The 16,810-nt window shown below is 38.3% G+C and overlaps 1 protein-coding gene across 2 annotated transcripts in view; it reads left to right on the top strand.

Annotated features, from left to right (window-relative positions):
* The window catches only part of GRM8 (glutamate metabotropic receptor 8), a 938,300-nt gene that overhangs the window by 447,156 nt on the left and 474,334 nt on the right, over positions 1-16,810 (top strand). For both annotated transcript variants that reach the window (XM_054495924.1, XM_054495925.1), the window contains 3 exons: positions 12,847-12,982; positions 13,407-13,561; positions 14,783-14,920. In XM_054495924.1, coding sequence (XP_054351899.1) covers positions 12,847-12,982; positions 13,407-13,561; positions 14,783-14,920 — 429 coding nt within the window. The remainder of the gene's footprint in view (positions 1-12,846; positions 12,983-13,406; positions 13,562-14,782; positions 14,921-16,810) is intronic.

Raw genomic sequence — 16,810 nt, 5'->3', positions numbered from 1 at the left:
TGTAGTCCTAGCTACTTGGGAGGCCAAGGTAGGATTGTCCCTGGAGCCCAAGAAAATGTTAGATGGCTTGCTATCCAAAACATATATCTATTCACTATCCTTTCTTTTTAGTACTATCTGAATCCAAAAAGTTAAAAACATAACTGCATTTTTAACCTTTTTATGTACTAAACACATGGATCAAATCCTCCTATAGGGAATGATCTTGCATTACCTAGGGAAACACTACATGTTACTTGCATTTCCTTGAAAGACTGAGTTTTTAAATGCTTTGGGTACTGATGTTTGTTCTCTGAAGTTCATTTCCTAGTTTGTTTACTGCCATACATTGGTCATTGTACAACCCTTGCTCAGAAGGGTTATTTGGCTAAAATAATAATGACCTTTCTGCTATCAGTTTCTTCTTTCTTAAATTGAGAATCTCAGCCATTGTATCTGTTGAAAATGCTGCTTTCAGCAAAGACCCCTCACTGCTTGAAAGCTAATACATAGCAGAATTCGGGTAATGCTCATAAGTAGAATCAGATATTACTTGGTGCTGAGCAGAAGAGTGCACATAGATTATAAGCTCTAATAGCTGCTATTGATGTACTGTTGAGAATGTCCTATCTGCAGAAGGTATTTGGAAATGACTTTATGATATGTACACATGTCACACAGATACCAAGATACTTTGCCTTTTTCTGAATGATGGTGGTTTTAAAACATAAATATCTAATAAATTATCTATTTATTAGATAATTTCACTATATCAGGAAACAGTGGCTTCTCATTTATTCACGTATTTGTCACACATCCAATGAGTGTTCACAGCTATCAGGCTTCAGTAGACTTAGAGATACACTGGGGTGTTTAATTGGTGCAATTCTGTAATGAAATTATTAATTCTGTAATGGGCTTAATTCAAAGTCTAATGCTGTTTTTTTTTTTAAAGTCCAGAACAGTTAAGAAATTTAAACAGTGCTCACTTTGATTTCAATATTGTCTTTGTCATAATGGTTTTTCCAGGCAATGGGCTGGAAAATATGTCAGAGAGTCTGTTCATATTGGTCATTTGAGCATTTAGAGGGAGTTAGTTTTCTCTTTTGAAACTTTCCTGTCGTATTTTTTGCTGCAGAGTCTGGGCACCTAATTTGAAATGGCAAAAAGAAATAGAACAAAATAAAGATCACAAATCACTCACCAAAAAATAATCCAAAAAAAAAATACAAATGCACACAGCACATTAATGAAATTCATTTAAACCTAGTCAAGTGCTCCTTCTCCAATTGTTCCTCACACCGCACTTGCTTTTTTGACCCTACAGAGAATTCCTTTTCTGCCCAGTTCCATAGATACCTCTGGACTGGGTGTTCTCTCTCAGCTCTCCTCTTTCTACTCTTGTTCTCTTTCATTCTCCCCCGACACCATTTCTCTTCTCCCCTTTCCCCTTCCCGGTTCTCTTCTTTTATATTTCTTTCTTTGTTTCTCTGAATCTTTCCCAGTTCCTGTACCCATGTCTCCTTAGACATTTCTAATTCAAAGGAAGAGGTAAGAAGAGGCAACATATCAGACATTCATTTCGATTGTGGTGAGCATAAGTTTTTCTTCTAACTATACAGCTTTCTGCAGCCAACTCTATATCCCCCTTGAGGAATCTCTAGTATGAGTTGTGATTCTGTGTATACTTGGGGAATGAAATTTGAGGTTTCTAGAAATAATGCAGGTGAATATCACTTGATGAAAGACAATCACCGTTTCTGTGTGGGGGCTGTTGATTTTGATTTTAAACAATTTACAACTAGCAGGTGTTTTCTGAGGAAAACATTATGTGTTGAGTCTCTATTGAATCTCTTCACAAAGCCCATTTGGGTGGCATCTTCTCAATCTTCAGATGAGGGACAGAGGTACAAAGAAGCCACCTCACTTACCCAGTCTCACATAGCTAAGAAGAGAAGGGCCAGGATGTGGACCTAGGAAGTCTGACCCTAGAGACGAGATTCATATTCACCCCACTCCTCTGTTCCTCTGAGCAGACCTCCAGATCAGTGGTGAGTTGCGGCTGAGTGAGAGCCCAGCGTGGACGCTGACCCTGTGAACCTACCTAGACCCGATCCACCTCCAGATCACAGCATCTCTCTGAGAGTACATCTGCAGACAGGCAGGAGAGGGGCTCTTTGTGCCAAGGTCCTTTTCTTTTCTTTTTAATTATGATTTTCTTTTTAAAAAAAGTATCTATTTTTATTTTAGATTGGGGGAGTACATGTGCAGGTTTGTGAGAAGGGTATACTGTGTGATGCTGAGGTTCGGGTTTCTGTTGATCCCATCACCCAGATGAGGAACATAGTACCCAGTAGGAAGTTTTCAGCCCTTGCCCCACTCCCTCCATCCTTGGGGAGTTTCCAGCGTCTATTGTTCCCATCTTTATGTCTGTGTGTACCCAAGATTTAGCTCACACTTATAAGTAAGAAAATGAAATATTTTGTTTTCTGTTTCTGCATTAATTTGCTTAGGATTATGGCCTCTAGCTGCATCCACGTTGCTGCAAAGGACAAGATTTCATTCTTTTTCTATGGCTGTATAGCATTACACAGTGTATATCTACCACATTTTCTTTATCCAGTCCACTGCTGATGGGCACCTAGGTTGATTCCATGTCTTTGCTATTGTAATAGTGCTATGGGGAACATATAGGTGCATGTGTCTTTTTGGTAGAACAATTTCTTTTCCTTTGGGTAGATACCAAGTAATGGGGTTGCTGGGTTGAATGGTAGTTCTGTTTTTGGTTCTTTGAGAAATCTTCATACTGCTTTCCACAGTGGCTGAACTAATTTACATTCCCACCAACAGTGTATAAGTCTTCCTTTTTCTCTGTAGCCTCATCAACCTGTTATTTTTTGACTTTTAATAATAGTTATTCTGACTGGTGTGTGATGATGTCTCATAGTGGTTTTGACTTGCATTTCTCTGTGACCAGTGATGTTAAGCATTTTTTTCATATGTTTGTTGGCCACCTGTATGTCTTCTTTTGAGAAGTGTCTGCTTCTGTTGCAGTCCTGTTTCATAGTGGATTGTCTTTATTTCCCTATGCGTGGTAGCGCATGCCTCTCCTGTACCGTTCCTTCATTGCATTGCTTTTCAGAGTCCCTTTAAGATTCCACATGGTATTTGATAGAGGAAAAAGTATAAAATGTTTGAAAGTGAGAAAGAGAAAATGAACGTAAATATAAGTGCAGTTTTGCTCTTTTAATCCATGTTGGTAGAGATAACACTTTTTCTTCACAGTGATGTGCGAGATAAATCTGTTTTGTGAAGTATACTTTAAGCTGATAAACTTACAGTTTCGTGTTGTGCACTTTCCTGCTAAGTCCCAGTTGTACACCACATGAGGAGGTGAAAATATTGTTACAGGAGGCGTGATTACACTTATTTAAACCATAGAATTTTACTCAACTACCACTAAAGGACCAATTACTTTAGGCCGAATTGTTAGTTTACTTATGTTTTCAGAAAGATGGATAAATGATACTAAGGATATTTAGGGTAGAGAGTTTATGTGTTTCTATTGCCTTAAAAAAAACACCTGGTTATTTTGTTTTGCCCCTTGCTATTATCTGAAGGCATGTTCATAAGAAATAAATAATGGTGGATGGGCTGTATCACATTTTTATTAGATCAAAAAATGTTTAATTCTAGGCAAATTTCTTAAGGTCAAACTGTAAGTCTAATCATTTTTAAGCAATAGTCTAGTCATTCTCTTTAGCAATTGATAAAATGGTAATTTTATTTGCTTATTTGTACACCAAAACCAAGGTCTGTCATGTAGCTCTAACAAATGATATAACCACAGACTTGAGTTGATTTATGTAGAATTTAATTTGATGGAAATTGTGAACCAACTTGAGATACTGATAATACTGTAGTCATGTTGTTTTTTTAAAAAGCACACTTAGTATTCTATACACAGCTTTGTAAGTAATTTCATCCCAATAAGTTAATCCTCAATTTCCATCACAGTTGGTCCTTGGTGCTGTGACATTGTTTCTTGTTTCATTTTTCTCCTACTATATTATTAATAGAGATTTTTGTCTTATAAATGAGCAACAACTAAAAACATAACTCTTTATCCTTTTAGATTGTTTTAACAAAACTTCTTTATTGAAATACCAGAAAGAGTGAAGGTCCTATTTCTCCTACTTGTGCTGGCTACAATTCCAGTTTTCTACCATTTCTATAGATTGCCTTTCTTTGTGCAACAAGACATCTTTGAAAGGAAGTTTTAACATTAAATAATAACATTCTATTAATTATTTGCCTTATAAGGAAAACAATAGTATACGGTTGTTTCAGAAAAATGATATCTTCATTTTTGTATAAATTTCAATTATACATTATTAACACTAATGTACATATGGTGAATTGACCTTCAAGATCCCATCAGTGTATGACCTGTTATTCCTATTTCTGGGAGTGCTATAGGCAGACAGCCTTCAGCTCTGAACCCCGTGAGGGAGTGCCCTGGCTACAGAGAGTTGCCTTGCCCAAGGTCACCTTCCCCTCTTCCAGAGTGGCCCAAATCTGATAACTCACTGTATTGGTCAGGGTTCTCCAGAGAAACAGAACCAAACAGATTTTTTGTCAGATACTGGCTCACATAATTATGGAGGCTGAAAAGTTTTACAATCTTCTGCCTGCAAATTGGAGACCCAAGAAAACCAGTGGTGTAGTTTGAATGCCTCAGAGCCAGAGGCACTGAGAGCAGAAGATCAATGTCCCAGCTCAAGCAGTCAGGCTGAGTTCATTCAACTTTGGTTTACATTTTTGTTCCATTTAGGCCCTCAATGATCCCAGCCTGAATTGGAGAAGGTAATCTGCTTTACTCGGTCCGGTCCACTAATTCAAGTGCTAATCTTTTCTCTCTTTTTTTGTTTGTTTGTTTGTTTTTGAGACAGAGTCTCACTCTGTCGCCAAGGCTGGAGTGCAGTGGCGTGATCTCGGCTCACTACAAGCTCCGCCTCCCGGGTTCATGCCATTCTCCTGCCTCAGCCTCCCAAGTAGCTGGGACTACGGGTGCCTGCCACCACGCCTGGCTAATTTTTTTTTGTATTTTTGGTAGAGACGGTGTTTCACCGTGTTAGCCAGGATGGTCTTGATCTCCTGACCTCATGATCTGCCTGCCTTGGCCTCCCAAAGTGCTGGGATTACAGGTGTGAGCCACCCCGCCCAGCCAATCTTTTCTGACACACCTAGAAATAATGTTTAACCAGCTATGTGGGCAGCTTGTGGCCCAGTCAAACTGACATAAAATGAATCATCACACTGACTGATGTGGAGGTATAATGGCCTGGCCTTTGTGGCCTGTTTTAAAGCAACTCTGAAGGCCATTCTAGCCTCAGAACTTCTTGTGGTGTCAGCAGCCTGTCACTGGGCCACAGCCAGCTGGATTTCTCTGCCTGGATTTCTCTGCTTCCCCTGAGCCCTCCATCAGGTAGATGCCAAGAGCAAATTTTGTGCATTTCAAACTCCTTCTGAGGTCTGCTTCTAGGAGAGTCCAACAGTATTATCTCAACACATTAGATTCCAGCCTCTTAAAAAGGTAGCACAAATGTTTGCATGAAACAGAACATGTGGTTGTTTCCATAACAACTTTTGCTTAACACTTGGTACTCATTAATATTTTAATAGTTTTAACCATTTTATTAAAGAGTTAAATTCTAATTTCAACTCAGATATTGGAGCCAAATCTTTACTACTTATGGAATCCATTTGAAAGGAGAATTAATTCTTGGGGGTAGGAACCGGGGAATGGGAGAAGAATGTAAATAACTTTTCTCATTCTCTTACCTTAAGATTGCCCCGATCACATTGTAATCAACAATGATGAAGAGTGAAATCTAGTCATTTCATCTATTGGTACAGGCAAGTGAGCAAGTATCACTTTTCAGAATTTAGGATGTTTGATAATATTACACATAAAATGGTGAAGGTTCAAAAATATGATCCGTTGAAAAACCCGTGTTTTAGGGCTGAATATCAAGTATCTCTCAGTGTTGGTGATGATTCTTGTCTGGTTATGATTATTACTGTTATTAACACTAATAATATTGTGCTACATTGGCATTGGAATTTACCCTTTATAATTGGATTCTCACAGTATACCTGAGAGATAGTTATTAAGAACCTCATTACAGAGATGAGGAAACTGAGAGATGAGAGACTTCTCAAGATTACATGGGGCCACCCTCAGGTCTTCTGATAAGTCTGTTTTCTTTCTCATTCCACCATCTCTCTGCACTAGCAAATCAATACATACAAGCCTTTTATCTCTCATATCTGAGACACCTGACCACTCACCCACAAGTCTCTGCCTTCTAAAGAGGTAAAAATTCTGAAATGGCATTGTTTACAAATTTGCTCTTGTTATCAATTTGAGGAAATTCTAATGCCGCTCTACAGATGAATACTCTAAGGCCTAGGTAGTATTCTAATTGGTGGCACCCTAATAAAAACTATTTTGGGAGGCAGATCCCATTTCAGTGACAACTTCCTCTGAATTGTCATGGCCCAAATTTTTTTTTACTTCTTTTAATGACAGATACTTTTAAACATATATTTACATGTAGCTATTTGTTCCCCTACTTGATGGAGAAGTCTTTGAAAGCAGCACCGTCTCATTTCTATTTCTCTATCCTAGCAGTACCTGTCACAAGTCTTGCATTTATTCATTCAACAAATATTTGTTGAAGTCTATGTACTAAACACAGTGATACGTGTTGGGGTATACTGATAAATTTGAAAGACAAGGTTCAATACTCATGGATTTCTAATTGAAGAAGAAAAAGAAAAAGAAGTAACCAAGAAAACCAAGTAAAAGTAAAATTATTATGATTGCTGCAGTACAAAAGAAGTGGATGACAAGAACCTCAGAAAAGTCTTCCTGAGAACATGCATCAACAGAAACAATTGGAAAGTTTGGAGGGTAGACTGGCTATATGCTGAAGAGCTTTAAGTCACTTCTATAATCTGCATGGATTCCAAGTACTTTAATTAAGCTCTTATTTAGGATAACAGAAGGACTGTATTTATGTAGCTGTCAATTAGATTTACAAAGGGACAACTGGCAGGGTTTTAAAAAAAGAGTCTTTAAATTTGCTTTATCTTATCCATCAATCATTTGCAGTCACTAAACCATTAAGCCACAGGTATAGTCAATTGTGGATGGGCAAGATGATGGAAGAAGTCTAGACTTAGAGGCAGACAAATCTGGCTTTGAACCTGGATTTCAGTATCTTGCAAGCCGTTGGTACCCCTGTTTCTCATTTTCCTTATCAGAAAGATGGTCATGATACAAACCTTCAAGTTCTGCCATTAGGAATAGAGATGGTGTCATTGAGTAAATGAGGCTGGAAAGGAGTGATCATGTGTATTGTAAAGTATACATAAAGTGTTAAATTCAACTAATGATCTTTAAATTATTGTTAAGTAACCAGAAGGAAAAAAAAATACACAGTCTGCAAGGAAACTAGCCAGGAAATTCTAGAAAACAGCCAATTATAAATTCCTTCATACAACATTTTGCCTGTAAGTACTAAGCTTTAAAAATTACAGAACAGGAACACCCCTGCAGAATAGGAAAGTTAATGTCCTTTGAACTGTACACAATTAGTAATCTTTCAGACTGAGACATGGAAGAATAGATGTGGTGGACACATTCTTTGATGAAGGGCAACTTCGCTTCCACCCACCCACCCACCCCAGGAATTTAAATCAAGACAGAGTCTCTTTAAAAAGTCAAGCAATGGATGTGGAGTATTGTATGGAAAACGTATCTTTGAGGTCTGAATCATTGCATTTCATTTTATTTTTAAAACCAAATTCTAACAGTATATAATGACCTTTTCCTCTTATGAAGTCATAGGACTATTTTAGGGGATGACCTATTTGTCATTTATGACTGAACTGTGGTATATCTTATGCTGTTATCTGTGTTACCTAATTTACACCCTTATCTGACATTTCTTATGTGTACGTATTGTCATTCAATTATAACTGCTGAGGACTGGCCGTCTTTGTCTGTAGCTCCTGAAACATAGTAGACCATGAGTGCTTATGAACAGATTAGCTGACTGGCTTTTTGACTGATATGAAGAAAGAAAGTGTGAATGGGTATCAGGGTTAAGGAAATAATCCCAGTCTTCTAACTACAATCATTTGAGAAATAATTAATCTACACTTTAATAAAATATCCACAGGCACCAAACAGCACAATGCCATGTGGAACAGGTTCTGTACAAGCATTTGTTCAGCTTAAATAGATTAATAGTCCAGTGCCTCTTTCCAGGAAAATTCAAACTGACCAGGTTGAAATATATGAGGTGAGGTACGGGAATAGCAAAAAGTGAAATGGATTTAAGCTATGTTAAAATTCAACTCAGCTAACTCAGCTCTTTACAAACAAAAATGTTTAATAGGTCCATGGTGAATAAATAAATCAATGAATTCAGACTAAACTATGTTTGGATTGCTTGTTTGCTTCTTCTGAAACAGTAATAATAAAAATTTTCAGAACTTAATTTTTTATGGCTACAGAGTCAGTAACAGTCTCAGAATGATACTCAGCATATAACATGTCTTTAATGGGATGCTTAAGTAATCATGGCAATTTAATTAAAAGGGCAGTCATCTTTTGAAACGGCTATTGTTCCCTAGAGAGTGTTACTTCATGTTACATTTTTGCAGTTACCTGATGTTTCCACTCACGGAGGTTTGTTTGTTTGCATTTTAAAGAAATTATACATAGTCTTCAACTTACCTCTAGACTTCATTCCAAAAGTTTTCTCAAAATATGTAATCACTCCTTTCCTCCTTCTCCAAACCTGATTTTTTTTCAGAGTTCTATAATTCACCTTTTCTATTGCTGATTTAAATATTCTCTCTCAGTGACCTCTTTGCCCCACAACACTTGAAATACGTAACCTATCAGTCCCTGACGAAAGTATTACAGTTCCCTTCTCTCTCTTTAGCTCCAGATTCACTTTTTCAGTTTGACATTCCATGCATACTTTGAAGACAACCTGCTTCCAATCAAAAATCATTCTTTCCTCCTCCTTATTCTCCTGGATTTCCCACTTGTTTAATGATACCATCACATAACTGGTCACAAAGACCAAATCCTTGGAGTCATACTTAGTGGTTTCCCATGGCTTCCCTACTTACATCAAATCAATACAAAGCCCCATTGATTCTAGCTCAGAGATTCTGCCTTAGCTCCAGCTGCTCCTCCCCAGCACCAGTACCGCTGGCTCAGTCATCATTTCCCACTGCCTATTCCAATACCTCCTTGCTGGGCTCATTGCCTCCTGTTCATCCCACTTCAGGCTGCCCTCTGTATCAGCGATCCTCATCCATTTTTCTTCCATGGAGTGCAATGCTCATACATGAGACATATTCCTATGGACCACTCAAAGATTGAAGAAATAGAAACATTTAGTGAGAAAGTTAAGCATTTAATTATTCATAGTCTTCCACAGGCCCTGCAGAGCCACACGCAATCGGACCCTTATCTCCATCTCATTTTTGTTGCCCACTCCTCTCACCCTCATTCATTGACTCCCCTGGCCCTTTCCTGCCCTTTCCCATGCTCTCATCCTTTTGATCTCAACTTCATTACACTACTTTAGGGTGGCTTTCCCTGAGCATTCCTCAATCTAAATTAAATCCCTTTGTTCTTCCTCACAGGGCTCATTATAATTTATAATTATGTATTATTTCTTCTTCTTCTGCCTCTTCTGCTTCTGCTTCCTCCTTCTCCTCCTTCACTTTCTTCCTCCTCCTCTTTCTTCTTCCTCTTCCTCCTCTTTCTTCTTCCTCTTCCTCCTCTTTCTTCTTCCTCTTCCTCCTCTTTCTTCTTCCTCTTCCTCCTCTTTCTTCTTCCTCTTCCTCCTCTTTCTTCTTCCTCTTCCTCCTCTTTCTTCTTCCTCTTCCTCCTCTTTCTTCTTCCTTTTCCTCCTCTTTCTTCTTCCTCTTCCTCCTCTTTCTTCTTCCTCTTCCTCCTCCTTTTCTTCCTCCTCCTCCTCCCTCTTCCTCCTCCTCCTCCTCCTCCTCCCTCTTCCTCCTCCTCCTCCCTCTTCCTCCTCCTCTTTCTTCTTCCTCCTCCTCCCTCCTCCTCCTTCTCTTTCTTCTTCCTCCTCCTCCTCCTCTTTCTTCTTCCTCCTCCTCCTCCGTCTCTTCCTCCTTCTTCCATTTGCTCCTCCTCCTTCCATTTCCTCCTCCTCCTCCTTCCATTTCCTCCTCCTCCTTCCATTTCTTCCTCCTCCTTCCATTTCCTCCTCCTCCTTCCATTTCCTCCTCCTCCTTCCATTTCCTCCTCCTCCTCTTTCTCCTCTTCCTCTTTTCCTCTTCCTCCTTCTTCCTCTTCCTCCTCCTTCCTCTTCCTCTTTCTCCTTCTCCTTCTTCTGCTCTTCTTCTTTCTCCTCTCCATTCTTTTTCTCTTCTTCTTTCTTTTTATTTTGCATTAAGCCTGATTTACCCACAATATTTCTGAATTCTGTGAACTTAGAGAATTTATTTTATTCACCATTGTGTCCACAGCACCCACACAGTATCTAGCAGATACTGGGCACTCGAGAAATATTTACTGAAGGAATGAATCAATTATCACAACTAGTGGTGGTATATCGGTAGACTAGCTAACTGCAGGTAGTGACACAGCCCCATCTGTGTATTATGGGCAATTCCCACCCCTGGGATGCATATTGTAAGGTTACTAAGAGTCCTGCTATTACAGGCATAATTTTGAATGTTCTCTAACTTATAAGAAAAATAGTTTTATATACTAGCACCAGTTAGTCATACATCTGCTGTACATATTAGGTCTGATCACAGTGCCCTGGAAATCTGTTGTTTGGCTACCAGACGTTTCTTCTTTGAAAGTCTACCTAAAGCATAAAGCTCAGTACATACTTCTCCTGCTGATGAACCTAATGGATTCCCATTGTTTTCAGAATAAAGTCCAAGTTATTTGATGTCTTAGTCTCTTTGGGATTCCATAATAAATTATTATAGGAGACCAGTGCAGTGTTGGTGGCATGTGCCTGTAATCCCAGTTACTCTGGAGGATGAGGTGGGCAAATAACTGGAGCCTAGGGCTTTGAGGCTACAGTGAGCTATGATCTGGCCACTGCACTCCAGCCTGGGTGACAGAGTGACACCCCCATATCTAAAAAATAAAAAATAAAAATTATATACTGGATGGCTTAATCAATAGTAATTTATTTTTACATTTCTGGAGGCTGAAGGTCTGAGAGCAAGGTGCCAGCATGATCAAGAGCTGATGAGGGCCCTCTTCCTGGTTCAGTGTCTTTTTGCTGTGTCCTCACATGGCAGATGGTGCAAGAAATCTCTCTGGAGTCTTTTTTTATAAGGGCACTAATCCCATTCATAAGGACTCCACTCTCATGACCTAATCACCTCCCAACAGTCCCATCTCCTAATACTTTCACACAGGGGATTAAGTTTTAACATATGAACACTCAGCCTGCAGAATGTGGCATGTCTAACAAAGCCATTCTCAAGCTGGACCTGGCCATTGTTTCCAACTTCAAACCCAGCCAGTCTACCAGAGGCCATGATTGTGCTAGGTTTTTACATACTTTGGCCTCCACCAGACATGTTACACTTTTGTCCACATATGGATGTATATTTGCTCTTTAAAATTCAGCTCTCTCAAGCACTTTAGTTACTCCTTCTTCTGTGTTCTGATTGTATTGGGTATCCTATTAATTATATACTTTATTAGCTATTACATGGTAACTTATTCAAATGCCTATTTCCCAGACTAGGTGGTAACTCCTGGATTAGACTGTGCATTTCCAATGTTGAGCCCAGTGCATAGAATATAATGGCATCCAATAACAGTTGGATGACTGAGTGCATTGTCAATTGTTTGGAAGTAAAAATGCCTTTGCCTGCTGAAGCAATGCTATAAATGGTGATTTAATTCTTAGCTGACTAAAAAAAAAATACTGTTTATACCATAATACAATTGAAACCTATTGCTAATATTGCTTTCTCATCTAGTTTCAGAATGTTATCTCTGTTTCACTGCAGTTGGGGGAACCTCTTTCTTCTCCTCCTACCCCAGCCCAGAGGCAGAGATCTTTTCTATACTTTTCTCTTTTGTCCCTCATTGCCTAAGAAGGAGAGGCCAAAAGAAGGGTTCTGTGTTTTAATTTGCAGTGAAAATGAGATGGTATTTCTGCCATTTTGATTTTCATAGTGGAGATGTATGTCAATCCAAAGTTGGCATTTTTGGGGTTTGCCTGTGTCTTATATAGCCTTGAAGACCACTTGTCTCATAAGACATTGCTATGCTGATGTGTGAGGTTCTTACTGCAGTTCTATTAGCTATACAATGAAATTAACTTTAAAAGAAGTCTACCAGTAAATAAAAGTAACAAAAGGACCTTGCTACTTAATAAGGGTCTCAACTATAAGACATACTCATACTTTTATTAATTCTGTCACTTGTCCTTTGGCTTATGTTGCATAAATCAAAAGAGCCCTTCTTCTTTCCACCTTTTGACTCTCATCACACATCTTATACACCTTGGTTTTCTTAGCTATATCCACAAAAATAATGTTTAAATTTTGGGAAAGAAACCCATGTCTGATTAATAATTGTTGTCATTTATTTGGTGAATATATAATAATGCAAACAAACACAATTGCTCTTAATAGGTGAGAGTGACACATATTTTGAGAAATAATATTCATACAGAAGTATGTGCTTTTATAAAGTAGCTAATTGGGTTTGCTAATTAAATAAATGCTCTTTCTGAATCATCCCCTCCCTTCTTCTTTAAATAGGTGGTGTTTGCATTGCTCAGTCACAGAAAATCCCACGTGAACCAAGACCTGGAGAATTTGAAAAAATTATCAAACGCCTGCTAGAAACACCTAATGCTCGAGCAGTGATTATGTTTGCCAATGAGGATGACATCAGGTGATGATTACTTTTCTTCTGTATGTAGGGTCGGATTTGTGTCCCATATCCTCTTTCTAACATATTTCATGTTCAACATAAAAGCTTGTAATTTCCTTCCAATAACAGACTGTCTTCTGCTGCCTTCTGGTTTGTAAGTCTGAAATACCTACAGAGTAAAACTTGGGGACTAAATGAGATAAGACAAACATCTACAGAATGATGTGAATGAGGTTAAGGATAAGTCTAATTAACATATGTTGGAGTTAGTCTCTGCTATATTGCTTTTAGGAGATGATAAGACTCGGACAGTTAGAATGATAGTCTTAATTGTTAAACAGTGACCTAGTGAGTGTATACAACTTCCTAAAGCTGGTCTTGTAATATTCATAATTGTGGTATTTTCAATACATGTGATATGCATTATTTATTTTTATTCCTATAGGAGGATATTGGAAGCAGCAAAAAAACTAAACCAAAGTGGGCATTTTCTCTGGATTGGCTCAGATAGTTGGGGATCCAAAATAGCACCTGTCTATCAGCAAGAGGAGATTGCAGAAGGGGCTGTGACAATTTTGCCCAAACGAGCATCAATTGATGGTAAGAATGCACCGTAGAGAATTTGTTTTATTCCAGTTGGATCTGAACTCAAAGGCAAAACTGGAGTATCATAATATGAGGAAATGCACCCATTACTGATGACTTGATACAAATTTTAGCTTTGGTGGCAGAATTGTCAAGACCAGTATTTAAACCAGCATGCATATGTATATGTATACATATATATATATATATATATATACACACACACACACACACGTATACATATATATATATACGTGTATATATATATATACACACACATATATATATACACATATATATACACATATATATATACACATACATATGTATGTATATTGTGTGTGTGTGTGTGTGTGTGTATTTAGGAAAGAGGACCCATTATATTTTTTTAAGAAAAAGACCATAGTCAGTTATTTCCATTATGTTAGTAATTGCACTTTGACTTTCAGTTTGCATATTCCCATGGGTATTTATGGTGGTTATAGCATTGTTGGAGGGAAACATTTGATTTATAGAAAATGAATATATGATGCTGGGCTTATCCTATGGATAAATAAATGCAACAGGAAAGACTTGGAGCATCCTGAAAGGCAGTCTGTCTTCTAAACATCTTTTCCAGTCGGTTTGACAGTAACTGAAATTCCCATCTTAACATTATCATCTGGAGTAAGGCATTATTTCCAGGGGTTCTCCCTTCAATAAAGTAGTTACCTGAGCAAACCAACACTTAAGTTCATGACTCCATAAGATGACATTAACATGATTGCTTTACTGAATTAGCTGAAAACAGAACATATAGGAAGGAGAAATTTTGAAGTATGTGGAAACACAGGAAAGTCTGGAACATTGATCCATGCTAGGAAAGAGAAAAGAATGAGGGAAGTTTAAGTTGGGTTCTGAGTATTCAGGATTCAGCATGAAGTCACTGGTTGCTGCCTCTGGGAGAAGTAGAGTAGGAGAGGGTATAAGAAGGACACTGACAACAGGCTTTCCTATTGTACTTATTCATAGAGCCAGGTGCTTGAGTACTGGTGGTGGTGTGGGGGGATTGTCCATTGATCCTCCTTGACTTTTGCCGTAAGAGAGGCCTTATTTATGGGCTACTGGCTTTCTCTCATTTGTTATGTTTTTTTTTTTCTTTTCATGCAGTGATCAGAATATAATGTCCATTCAAAAGTTCTGACAATATTTAATTTTGAAAGAATATTAAAATCATACCTTTCTCCTTTGAAATAGGATTTGATCGATACTTTAGAAGCCGAACTCTTGCCAATAATCGAAGAAATGTGTGGTTCGCAGAATTTTGGGAGGAGAACTTTGGCTGCAAGTTAGGGTCACACGGGAAAAGGAACAGTCATATAAAGAAATGCACAGGTAACCACTCAAATGTTTCCTGCGGTGCATTGGTTTCATTTTCATTTGTTTTCATTACTTGATAAATTACATTTTTCTATATGGATAATGATGAGTGTATTTTCTATTTTTTTGTGTCTTTTTGTTATAGTGTCTCAGGGCTGAGCATACACGGATCATTCAACAAACTTAAATTTGTTTATTGGTTCTTTCAATTGATCAGCAAGTTTTTATTGAACATATACCATGCATACAGTACTGGGGTATCTGGGAAACATTTATTGTCTACTTTGGAAAATGTACTTTATTAGGTTTGATGGAATACAAACAAATAAGAGATGGTATTGCTCTCCAGGGGTTCAAAATGTAAAATGTATCATAATAAGTTGCTATAAGACAGTATTTTTCAACTATTTTAATCCCTGTCCCCTATAATACTATTATTTTCTTGAATCCTGCATAGCAGCTATCCTGGAACATGTATGATTTTTTGATGCTTTACTTTTCATAGCTTGTGCTTAAAAATAATAATGATATTGAATATGCATTTTTGAGTATATGATTAAAACTATATTTATTTTCAGATGATTGTGCACATAGAAAAAAACTGAACAATTTTTTTTTTTTGAGACAGAGTTTTGCTCTTTCGCCCAGGGTGGAGTGCAGTGGCGCGATCTTGGCTCACTGCAACCTCCGCCTTCTGGTTTCAAGCGATTCTCCTGCCTCAGCCTCCTGAGTAGCTGGGACTACAGGTGCATGCCATAACACCCGGCTAATTTTTGTATTTTTAGTAGAGACGGGGTTTCACCGTGTTGGTCAGGCTGGTCTCAAACTCCTGACCTCGTGATCCACCCACCTTGGTCTCCCAAAGTGCTGGGATTACAGGTGTAATCCCAGCCACCATGCCTGGCCCAAAACCACATAATTTTAAAAGTTACTTAGAACTAAGTAGTAAATTTAGCAAGGTTACAGATATGAGGTCAATATAAACATTCTTTTTAATATACGTATTAGAAACTGACACAGAAAATGAAATTTAAAGAATACTGCTTATAGTAGGATCAAAAACATACAACATAAGGGTCAATTTTAACAAAAATGCACAAATCCTTTACACTGAAAACTACACAACTTGAATGTGTGTTTTAGAAATGATTCATTCCTTCTTCTACCCCGCCACCTCCAGACTTTGATATGTCCTCCTTTCCCTCCTCCTCACTTTCTTTGGAAATAGCTGTTCAAATAAAAGATGTAATATACTAAAAGCTAGCACAGACGTATAAACAGAGACAGAACAAGGAGGTGGAAATGGGTGCCACGCTGTGGAAGAATCTGATTTCAGGCTTCCATGTGCCAGGCACTTTTCCAGGAGCTGGGTTGAGTGAAGAAAGGCAATATTCATGCTCACGGGGCTTACATTTGAGCGTGGGGAGATGGACACTCCATAATAAACATAAATGAACAGATGTGTTCAGATGCTGAGATGTGCTTAGAAGAAACACAACAGATTAACTGTGAAAGACTAACCTGGGTATTAGGAGGAGGAAGATAATTAGACTGTGTGGTCCGAGTATGCCTCGCCAGAGGAGGTGACATTTGAGATAAGACCTGAGTGACAAGAAGTGGTCAGTTGTGTAAAGATATGACAGGAGTGCATGACAAGCTCTAGCGCCAGAGTAAGGCTCTTTTGTTCAAAGTAAACGAAAAAAAAAAAAATAGTTCAGGGAGGTTGGAGCAAGAGTGAATATCGCGAGAGGAAGCGTGATGACAGCCGAGGCTTTGATGATAGTCTGGAGCCAGATCATGCACGGTTTTGAAGTTCTTTCCGGAAGTTCCAGAGTTGAGGAATTTGGGCTTTGTTCTACCGGTAGGACACAATGTCTTGAGGCTCTTCATCTAGAGAATTGCTCA

The sequence above is a fragment of the Pongo pygmaeus genome, chromosome 6 (genome assembly GCF_028885625.2).
Source record: "Pongo pygmaeus isolate AG05252 chromosome 6, NHGRI_mPonPyg2-v2.0_pri, whole genome shotgun sequence".
Taxonomy (NCBI): Eukaryota; Metazoa; Chordata; class Mammalia; order Primates; family Hominidae; genus Pongo; species Pongo pygmaeus.
The sequence above is the reverse complement of the archived record's forward strand: the minus strand, read 5'-3'. Positions and strand labels throughout refer to the sequence as shown.